This window comes from Dipodomys spectabilis, unplaced genomic scaffold, assembly GCF_019054845.1.
Source record: "Dipodomys spectabilis isolate Male_0828 unplaced genomic scaffold, ASM1905484v1 ptg000360l, whole genome shotgun sequence".
Taxonomy (NCBI): domain Eukaryota; kingdom Metazoa; phylum Chordata; class Mammalia; order Rodentia; family Heteromyidae; genus Dipodomys; species Dipodomys spectabilis.
Window position 1 is genome coordinate 3,699,552 of NW_024871037.1, and position 10,787 is coordinate 3,710,338.

General features: G+C 58.0%; 1 protein-coding gene across 1 annotated transcript; it reads left to right on the forward strand.

The window, feature by feature from the left end:
• Positions 1-3,023: 3,023 nt before the first annotated feature.
• On the forward strand, positions 3,024-9,351 carry Ppm1m (protein phosphatase, Mg2+/Mn2+ dependent 1M). Its single transcript, XM_042665977.1, is given in 12 exon segments — positions 3,024-3,104; positions 3,106-3,142; positions 3,145-3,244; positions 5,116-5,236; positions 5,560-5,814; positions 6,714-6,826; positions 7,441-7,525; positions 7,651-7,769; positions 8,103-8,166; positions 8,269-8,376; positions 8,474-8,622; positions 9,118-9,351. Coding segments are annotated over 12 exon segments (1,371 nt in total). The 3' UTR covers positions 9,257-9,351.
• The last annotated feature ends 1,436 nt before the right edge of the window (positions 9,352-10,787 follow it).

The window sequence follows — 10,787 nt, forward strand, 5'->3', positions numbered from 1 at the left end:
ACTTCTGGACTTACTTATTTTTATTTCTCCTCCTCCTCCTCTTCTTCCTCTTCCTCCTCCTCCTATCTTGGGACTTGAACTCAGGGTCTGGGCCTTTGCTCAAGGCTAGCACTCTACTTGAGCCACAGTGCCACTCCCAACATTTTCTGGGTATGTGGTATTGAGGAATCAAACCCAGGGCTTCAAGCCTGCTAGGTGAGCACTCTATCACCAAGCCACACTCCCAATCCTTTTTCTTTGGTGGTGGTTCATTGGAGATAAGAGTCTCATAGACTTTCCTGCCCAGGTTGGCTTTGAACCTCAATCCTTAGATCTCAGCCTCCTGAGTTGCTAGGATGACAGACGTGGACCATCAGTGCCCACCTGAAAAAGTCTTTTTATTTCTTTCTACCCTCAATTATTGTTGTTTTAAAGGTGATATACAGGACCTGGGAAGGCGACTCAGTGGTAGAGTGCTTGCCTTGCATGCATGAGCCCCTGAGTTTGATTCCTCAGCACCACATAAGCAGAAAAAGCTGGAACTGACGCTGTGACTCAAGTGGTAGAGCACTCATCTTGAGCTGAAGAGCTGAGGGACAATGCCCAGACCCTGAGTTCAAGCCCCATGACTGACCAAAAAAAAAATAAAAAAGGACAGACAATTCAATATATGGAGTCTCAGCACTGGTTTCCTTAGAAGAAAACTTTCTCTGAGTTTTGACTCTTATCTATCAGCTAGATCAGGCATCATCTAACAAGACTTCGACTTGAGGGTTGGAGGGTACTGGGCTACTCAGACTCTCCTGCCTGCTCAGCTGGGTCACGCCTCCAGCCCTGCTTTTGTCAGTCTTGAGGTTTGAACTGAGGGCCTTGGTGCTGATCCCGAGCTTTTCCACTCAAGGCTTATGCTGTACCACTTTGAACTACGGACCCACTTCCAGTTTCCTGGTGGTTTATTGGAGATAAAGGTCTCACAGACTTTCCTTCCCTGGGCTGATTTTGAACCATGATCCTCAGATCTCAGCCTGCTGAGCCACTAGGATTACAGATGTGAGCTACTAGCAGACCAGGACTTGTGTCACAGATATTTGAAGACAGTGGGGCCTAACTGGTATGGGCCTGGGCCTAAGGTAAAGATAGGTTCTCTTCATATAATCCCTGGGGCACTGACCTGTAGGGTGTGAGAGACTTTGAGTTGGTTTCTTGGAGGAGGAAAGGGGAAGAGTAAGAGTGGGTAGCTTTCGAGTCAGCTACAGTCATAATGGGAGTAAGAGAGCCATCACCAACTTCCCCTTTATGGGTGAGAGCGCTCCATTATGAAATGGAATTCGTCTTGCAATGGAACATAACACTGACGGAAGATCCACAGGTGTGGACTCGAAGAGGGACATTGCTGCTGCTGAAGGTAAGCCACGAGTCAAACCATCCCAAAGAATGTAGCCCATTCTTTATTTCTTTTTTATTTTTTGTTGGTCATGGGGCTTGAGCTCTGGGCCTGGGCGCTGTCCCTCAGCTCTTCAGCTCAAGGCAAGCCCTCTACCACTTGAGCCACAGCGCCACTTCTGTTTTTCTGGTGGTTCATTGGAGATCAGAGTCTCACAGACGTTCTGCCCCGCTTGGTTTTGAACTGGGATCCTCAGATCTCAGCCTCCGGAGTAGCTAGGATGACAGGCGTGAGCCACCGGTGCCTGGCTGCAGCCCATTCTTTATTTCCCAGGTCCGAACTTTGGTTTCCCCCCCCCACACACACACACACTCTCCCAAATCTCATAGTTGGGCGCTAGTGGTTCACACCTGTCATCCTAGCTACTCAGGAGGCTGAGATCTGAGGATGGAGGTTCAAAGCCAGCCTAGGGCAGGAATGTGGGTGAGACTCTGATCTCCAATGAACCACCAAAAAAAACAAACAGAAGTGGCACTGTGGCTCAAGCAGTAGAGTGCTCGCCTGGAGCTGAAGAGCTGAGGGACAGTGCCTGGGCCCTGAGTTCAAGCCCCAGGACTGCTCCCCTCCCAAAATAAAGCAAAACAAACAGTGCCCAGTAAGTTCTTTCCATCCATGGGGCATTCACACCCTGCCAGGTGTCCAGGACAGGGCATCAGGACCCCCCCCTCTCAAGATGGGGAGGGGGTCACTCCTTGGTGGAGAGTGAGGGGGAAACAGAGGCCTGGGGGGGAGGGAGGTGGACAGGGAGACCGGGGGACACCTTGTTACCCAAGGTGTGGGTAGGAGAGGCCTGGAAGGGACATCCTGTCCCCATCTTCCCCTTGCACAACCCCCCCACCCCGGGGGGGGGGGGGGAGGGAAGAGGCCACTGCCCCTTCCAAGGCTTCCTGACTGACCCAGTGCTGGGGGTGACACTGGGGGGGGGTGGGAAGAGGGGGGGTGCGGGGGGTGGGTGGGGATGGGGATGGCGGGTGCGGGGGGGGGGGGTGGGGATGGGGGGTACGGGGGTGGGTGGGATGGGGTGCGGGGAGGCTGGGGATGGGGTGGGCAGGGGGGTGGGGGGGTGGGGAGGCTGGGGATGGGGGGGTGCGGGGGGGTGCGGGGAGGCTGGGGATGAGGGGGTGCGGGGCGGGGAGGCTGGGGATGGGGTGCGGGGGGGGGGGGATGGGGGTGCGGGGAGGCTGGGGATGGGGGGGTGCGGGGCGGGGAGGCTGGGGATGGGGTGTGCGGGGAGGCTGGGGATGGGGTGTGCGGGGAGGCTGGGGATGGGGTGTGCGGGGAGGCTGGGGATGGGGGGTGCGGGGGGGCGGGGAGGCTGGGGATGGGGGGTGCGGGGGGGCGGGGAGGCTGGGGATGGGGGGGTGCGGGGGGGCGGGGAGGCTGGGGGATGGGGGGCGTGCGGGGGGGCGGGGGAGGCTGGGGATGGGGGGTGCGGGCGGGGGCGGGGAGGCTGGGGATGGGGGGGTGCGGGGGGGCGGGGAGGCTGGGGGATGGGGGGTGCGGGGGGTGGGGAGGGGCGGCCCCGCCCCGCCCCGCGCCAGCCGCCGCTTCCTCCTCCTCCTCCCTCGGGCTCCCGCGCCCCCCGCCCGGCCCCCGCGCCATGTCGGCCGCCTGGTTCCGGCGCCGCTTCCTGCCGGGCGCGGCGCTGCCCTCGCCGCGGCCGCCGGGGCCGCGCGCCAGCCCCCGTGCCCTACCGCCGGCCCCGCTTCCTGCGCGGCTCCGGCCCGGCCCGGCCGACGCCTCCTCCCGCCGCCCCGAGGCCCGGCCCGTGCGCAGCCCCGCGCGGGGCCGCGCGCTGCCCTGGAACGCGGGCTACGCCGAGTGAGTGTCCGCGTCCCCCCCCCCCCGCGATCCCCCCGCGATCCCCCCCGCGGATCCCCCCCCCCCGCGACCCCCCCCGCGATCCCCCCCCCGCGATCCTCCCCGCGATCCCCCCCCCCGCGATCCCCCCGCGATCCCCCCCCGCGATCCCCCCCCCCGCGACCCCCCCGCGATCCCCCCCCCCCCGCGATCCTCCCCGCGATCCCCCCCCCCGCGATCCTCCCTGCGATCCCCCCCGCGATCCCCCCGCGATCCCCCCCGCGCGATCCTCCCCGCGATCCCCCCCCCCCCGCGATTCCCCCGCGCGATCCTCCCCGCGATCCCCCCCCCCCGCGATCCTCCCTGCGATCTCCCCGCGCGATCCCCCCGCGATCCCCCCCCCCGCGATCCTCCCGCGATCCCCTCCCGCGATCCCCCCGCGATCCCCCGCGATCCTCCCGCGCGATCCTCCCCGCGATCCCCGCGCGATCCTCCCCGCGATCCCCCCCGAGATCCCCCCCCCCGCGATCCCCCCGCGCGATCCCCTCCGCGATCCCCCCGCGCGATCCCCTCCCCGCGACCTCCCCCGCGATCCCCCCGCGCGATCCCCCCCGCGCGATCCTCCCCCCGCGCGATCCTCCCCCCCCCCCCGCGATCCCCCCCCCCGCGCGATCCCCCCGCGCGATCCTCCCTGCGATCTCCCCGCGCGATCCCCCCCGCGATTCCCCCCCCCCCCCGCGATCCTCCTGCGATCCCCTCCCGCGATCCCCCCCGCGCGATCCTCCCCCCCCCCGCGATCCCCCCCCCCCGCGCGATCCCCCCGCGCGATCCTCCCCGCGTGATCCCCCCCGCGTGATCTCCCTCACGTGATCCTCCCGCGATCCCCCCCCTCCCGCGATCCTCTCCGCGATCCCCGCGATCTCCCCCCCCTCGCGATCCTCCCTGCGTGCGATCCACCCCCTGCCCTGATCTCCCCCCCCCATCTCTCCTCTACCCCCTGATCCCACCCCATGCCCCTGATCCCCCCTCAGGCCCTGATTCCCCCCAGTGCCCCTGATCATCCCTCATTCCTGATCCCCCCTCCCCTCCCCCCATCCTCTGTGCCCCCATCCCCTCTGATACCCCACCTCCTGTACCCCTGATCCCCCTGCACCCCTAATTTCTCTGCCCCCTGTGGTCCTGATCATTCCCTCCCCCCACCCCACCCCAGTGTTCCCGGTCCTGGCTTCCACCTCCTCCAACCAGGGGCTCTGGGCTGACCTAGAAATCCTGTTCACCTTGGAACTCCTGACAGGCCTTTCTTTCTTTCTCTTTCTTTTTTTTTCTTTCTTTTTCTTTTCTTTTTTCTCAGTCGTGGGCCTTGAAACTCTGGGCCTGGGCGCTGTCCCTCAGCTCTTCAGCTCAAGGCAAGCGCTCAACCACTTGAGCCATAACTCTATCCCAACTTTGTTGTTGTTGTAATTTAGTGGAGATAAGTCTGTCTAGGCTGGCTTTGAACCAGGATCCTCAGTCAGATCTCAGCTTCCTGAGTAGCTAGGAGGAATGGGAGTTTGTGAGATTACCTCCTCTCTATCTCATCCTGGGGTTGGCCTTCTACAAAGCAGTTGAGGAAGAAGACAAGGAAAAAGCAGTTCTGGCCTGGCCACCCTGTAACTCCTCACTCTGAGTTAGCATTTGGGTCCCAGAGGGACTGGGCTCTGTCTTTGACATCTGGAAAATGTACGTCCTAGCATTGTAGGGGTGTGTTGTGTGTGTGTGTGTGTGTGTGTGTGTGTAGGAACATCACTCCAGCTGTTGACCTGGCTGGGTGGGAGGGCAGCCCGTGCCCATAAGGACATAGATGAATCCCATCCCTTCCCCTTTCCTCCCCCCCACCCCCACCCCGGCCTCAGAATCATCAATGCAGAGAAGTCAGAGTTCAATGAGGACCAAGCTTCCTGTGGCAAGCTGTGCATTCGGCGCTGTGAGTTGGAGTCAGAAGACCAAGAATGGCTGATGCTGTGCCCAGAGGAGGTGAATTGAACCTGATGCCCTTTCTCTTTCCCTCTCCCTCTCCCTCCCTCTTTTTCTTTTTTCGTTTTTGTCAACTGTGGGGCTTGAACTCTGGGCCTGGGCGCTTTCCCTCAGCTCTTCTGCTCAAGGCAAATGCTTTACCACTTGAGCCACAAGCCACTTCCGGTTTTCTGAGTGGTTCATTGGAGATAGAGTCTCACGGACTTTCTTGCCTGGACTGGCTTTGATCCTCAGATCTCAGCTTCCTGAGTAGCTAGGATGACAGGCGTGAGCCACCACGGCCGGCACGAAGATAGGTTTAAAGCTGAGTTCTTCTTGTGCAGCTCCTGACTGGTCATTACTGGGCACTGTTTGATGGGCATGGCGGCCCTGCAGCCGCCATTCTGGCTGCCAACACCCTACATTCCTGCCTGCGCCGGCAGCTGGAGGCGGTGGTTGAAGGTCTGCTGACTCCTCAGCCACCCATGCACCTTAGCGGCAGCTGCGTCTGCCCCAGTGACCCCCAGTTTGTGGAGGAGAAGGGGATCAGGGCAGAAGATCTGGTGATCGGGGCTCTGGAGAGCGCTTTCCAGGAATGTGTGAGTATGGTACCCCCACCACCTCTTCCTCCAGTGATCTGAGGAAGCAGATCATTCCCTCCCTACCCCTGGTTTTTTTTTTTTTTTTTTTGCTTGTCCTTGGGCTTGAACTTGGGGCCTGGAATCTTTTTGTTTTTTTGGTCAGTCATGGGGCTTGAACTCTGGGCCTGAGCGCTGTCTCTGAGCTCTTCAGCTCTACCACTTGAGCCACAGCACCACTTCCGGTTTTCTGGTGGTTCATTAGAGATCAAGAGTCTCATGGATTTTCCTGCTGGGGCTGGCTTTGAACCTCGATCCTTAGATCTCAGCCTCCTGAGTAGCTAGAATGACAGGCATGAGTCACCAGCACCTGACAAGGGGCCTGGGCTCCTTTGCTCAAGGCTATAGCGCTCTACCACTTGAGCCACAACTCCACTTCCTGTTTCCTGGTGGTTCCTTGGAGATAAGAGTCTCTGGGACTTTCCTTCCCCGGGCTGGCTTTGAACTGTGATCTTCCGATCTCAGCCTCCTGAGTAGCTAGGATGACAGGTGTGAGCCATCAATGATGCCGGGCCGTACCTATCACCCCAATCAGTGGCTTGAGACTGGGAAAGCAAAATTGGGTTGGTTGGATCATTATTAGCCATCATTATCATCCTTTACTTCTCCCTATGAGCTAAATGCTCCTGATCTATGTCCTTCCATTCACTGAGCATGCTTTAGCTCTTGGTTGCAGGGAGGGGACTTGGGAAGCTGGTTTCTCTTCCTCTGCTTTGAGTAGCACTTCCTTTGTCTAGGTTTCTGGGTCGTGGCTGGGTCTGCAGGCAGGCTTGCTGCAGGAAGAGAGCTATAGGGTGGGGATGGGAGGCAGTGGTGTGTGGTGTGGTATGGGCAGCTGACACGGCCTTGTTTTGCTCCAGGATGAGGTGATCGGAAGGGAGCTGGAGGTCTCAGGTCAGGCGGGCGGCTGCACGGCCCTGGTGGCTGTGTCTCTACAGGGAAAGCTGTATGTGGCCAATGCTGGGGACAGCAGGTGAGTGAACCCATGGAGGGTGGACAAGGTGTGTGGGGGGGGGAGGGAGGAAGTCAGGCAGTGGTGAGGGTCCCGGAGGCAGTGGGGAACTAGGAAAAGATGGTTGAACGGTGGAATTAGAAATGGGAAATGTGTCAGGTGCCGGTGGCTCACGCCTGCCATCCTAACTACTTACACGGGAGGCTGAGATCTGAGGATGCTGGTTCAAAGCCACCCTGGGCAAGAAAATTGGTGAGACTCTTTTTTGGGGGTCAGTTGTGGGGCTTGAACTCAGGGCCTGGACGGTGTCCCTGAGCTCTTTTGCTCAAGGCTAAGCGCTCTACCATTTGAGTCACAGATCTACTTCCGGTTTTAAAGTGGTTCACTGGAGATAAGAGTCTCATGGGGATTTTTCTGCCTGGGCTGGCTTTGCACTGTGATCCTCAGATCTCAGCCTCCCTGAGTAGCTAGGATGACCGCGTGAGCCATCGGTGCCCGGCAGTCATGGAGGGTCTTGAGCAGGGGATCAGCACTGCTAGAACAGGCTCTTGGTGGTTGGAATGGCTGGCGGAAGAGGGGCCATGGTTTTAGGAGTTGGCCCTATCTCCTCCCTCCTTCCCTTCAATCCTATCTAGGGCCATCTTGGTAAGGAAGGATGAGGTCCGGCCCCTGAGCTTTGAGTTCACTCCTGAGACCGAACGGCAGAGGATCCAGCAGCTGGTAGGGTCTCTTAGGGGGAGACCATTGGGCTCTTCAACTCCTAGAATCCAGAACCATAAGAGACCCCCCCCCCACCTCCCCTCGCCAAGGAGGAACCTGACCTGAGCGTCGTCCTTCTACTTTAGGCCTTGGTCTACCCTGAGCTTCTGGCTGGTGAATTTACCCGCCTGGAGTTCCCACGGAGGCTGAAAGGAGATGACTTGGGGCAGAAGGTTTTATTCAGAGATCACCACATGAGTGGGTGGTGAGTGAGACAGGATCGGGGGCGGGGGGGGGGGGGGTTTGGACAGGGTGGGGACGGAGAGGACCCACAGCTGGGCTTGGAGCGATCCTCTTCAACTTGGGCTGATCTTGCCATTTACTTTTGTATTTCTGGCTGGTCATGAGGCTTGAACTCGAGACCTGGGTGCTCTTCAGCTCAAGGCGAGCGCTCTACCCCTTGAGCCACGGCGCCACTTCTGGCCTTTTCTGCTTCTGTGGTGCTGAGGAATCGAACGCAGGGCCTCATGCATGCTGGATAAGCACTCTACCATTGAGCCGCCTTCCCAGCCCCCCCCCCCGTGTTTACTTTTGATAGGAGCTATAAGCGTGTGGAGAAAGCCGATCTCAAGTACCCACTGATTCACGGGCAGGGTAGGCAGGTAAGTCCCTGGGACTCCCAAGAATGACCTAGCAGTGTCAAGGGCTGGCACTTGAGCAGTCATGGAACCATCCATCCACTGGTCCCCTTTGCTTGTCATCAGGCAAGGTTACTGGGAACGCTGGCTGTCTCCCGAGGTCTCGGAGACCATCAGCTTAGAGTCCTGGACACAAACATCCAGCTGAAACCGTTCTTGCTCTCCATCCCACAGGTAAGGAGATGGAGGAGGCCCCAAGGTGGTCCACCTGCTCAGAATCTACAAGCTTGGGGAGGGGAGCAAAGAGGAGATTCTCAGGTTTCACTTGCAGGTAACCGTGCTGGATATGGACCAGCTGGCCTTGCAGGAGGAGGATGTGGTTGTCATGGCAACCGACGGGCTCTGGGATGTCCTGTCCAATGAGCAGGTGGCACGGCTGGTCCGGAGCTTTCTCCCCGGGAATCGTGAAGATCCACACAGGTATTGCAGCTGCTGGGGGTTGATGCCAGCAACAAATATCAAAGAATCATATAGCTGGGTGCTGGTGGCTCATGTCTGTAACCCTACTCTGAGGATCGTAGTTCAAAGTCAGCCTGTTTCCGTGAGACTCTCAATCTCCAATGAACCACCAGAAAACCGGAAGTGGTGCTATGGCTCAAGTGGTAGAGCGCTTGGCCTTGAGCTGCAGAGCTGAGGGACAGCACCCAGGCCCAGAGTTCAAGCCCCACGACCGACAAAAAAAAGTTAGAGTACTAGCTTTGAGCAAGAGTTCAGGGACAACTTCCAGGCCCTGAGTTCAAACCCCGTGACCACCACCACTACCACCATCAGCAGAAAGACCCAGATACCCTTGGGGTTTAGATTGATTTCTGTTAACCTAGCTTGTGGTCTCCCAGTCTATTGCTCGCTGGGCCTGTAGTGGGGAACTTTCCCCGAAGTGTCCAGCTGTGTACATCTGCAGGATGGTCTTTGCAGGTTCTCGGAGTTGGCCCAAAAGCTGATCCTGAGCACACAGGGGACAGACGGCAGTGCCCCAGAGGAGGTGTCCTATGATGACATCTCTGTGTTCGTGATTCCCTTACACAGCCAGAGCCAAGGGGGCCGTGGCCCATGAGGATGCAGACTTCTGTGTTCCAGAACGTCTCCACGGTTGTCCACAGACACATTCTGTTGTTGGCTTCCACCTCGGCTCTCCTGGGGGTACAAGTCAGAAATGGAAGAGTAGGAACAGTCTAAGCGTCTCCTCTGGTCGAGGAGAGATTCTTATTTTTGCCAGTCCTGGGGCTTGAACTCAGGGCCTGGGCACTGTCCCTGAGCTTCTTTGGCTCGAAGTGAGCACTCTACCACTTGAGCCACAGCACCACTTCCGGATTAAATTGTTTCCTGGAGTATAAGAGTCTCACAGTTTCCTGCTCCAGCTGGCTTGGAACTATGTGATCCTCAGATCTGGGAGCCACAGATGCCAAGATGGCTGCATAGCCATCTTGAAGGCAGCTCCTGAGAACCAGTTCCGTTCCTGCTCTCCCACAGGATAGAGCACAGGCCCTAGTGAAAAGCTGTGGGGAACAAAAAGGAGAGGCATTTCCAGTTGGTGGGTATGGAGTGCTCACCTTGTCTCTAGCCTGGCCTTGTAGCTCCTTGCTTCTCCCTAGCCCAGCCCTCCCCATTGTCTATTAAAAAGTCTGCCCTGCAGAAGAGCTCGTGTGAACTGTGAATTGCTTGTACAACATGGCTAAGGTGCTAGCTGCTCTTTCTTGTGGCTTTCCGGTGGATTCTTCTTAGCTCCTCGTAATGATGCTGGCAGTGTGACTTAGTGGTAGAGTGCTTGCCTACATGTGTGAAGCTCTGGGTTCGAGTCCACTGTACCCCATAAAACAGAAAAAGCCAAAAGTGAAGTAGTGCTGTGGCTCAAGTGGTAAGAGTGCTAGCCTTGAGCCAAAGCACCTCTGAGTTCAAGGCCCAGGACTGGCAAAAACAATAACAATAAAAACTATAGATTTAGCTGGCCACAAGCTAGGACTGTAGTTCTGGAAGTGGTGGATTACAAGACACCTTCACAACCTCAGCTTTATCTGACTGTCCCTTACTCCTAGTTTACAGTTGCGGTAAGCAGGTACTGGTAGCTCCAATGCACCACCAAAAAGCTGCAAGTGAGCCAGATGCTGGTGGCTCATGCCTGTAATCCTAGCTACTCAACAGGTTGAGAGCTGAGGATCATGGTTCAAAGCCAGCCTGGGCAGGAACATCTGTGAGACTTGTATCTCCAATGAACCACCAGAAGACCAGAAGTGGCGCTGTGGCTCAAGAGATAGAGCGCTCGCCTTGAGCTGAAGAGCTCAGGGACGGCACCCTGGCCCAGAGTTCAAGCCCCAAGGACCCTCCCCACCCCCTCACAAAATTGAGGTCAATTTTCCCAGCTTAACTCAGCCATCAGCTGTAGTCAGGAAGATCTACCAGAGCTGATGGTGAGAATTGTCATCTGAGAGGTTCTCAGAACTACCCGCCCTGCTCCTTCATCTTATTTGCTGTAACCTGTCCAGGGAAGAGAGAAAAATGATACCACCTCGCCCTTGCTTTTCACATAGCTGGGATTCAGACTAGAATGTGTGGTCTGAACCTGTCTCCAGCTGAGCCCTGTCAGTCCC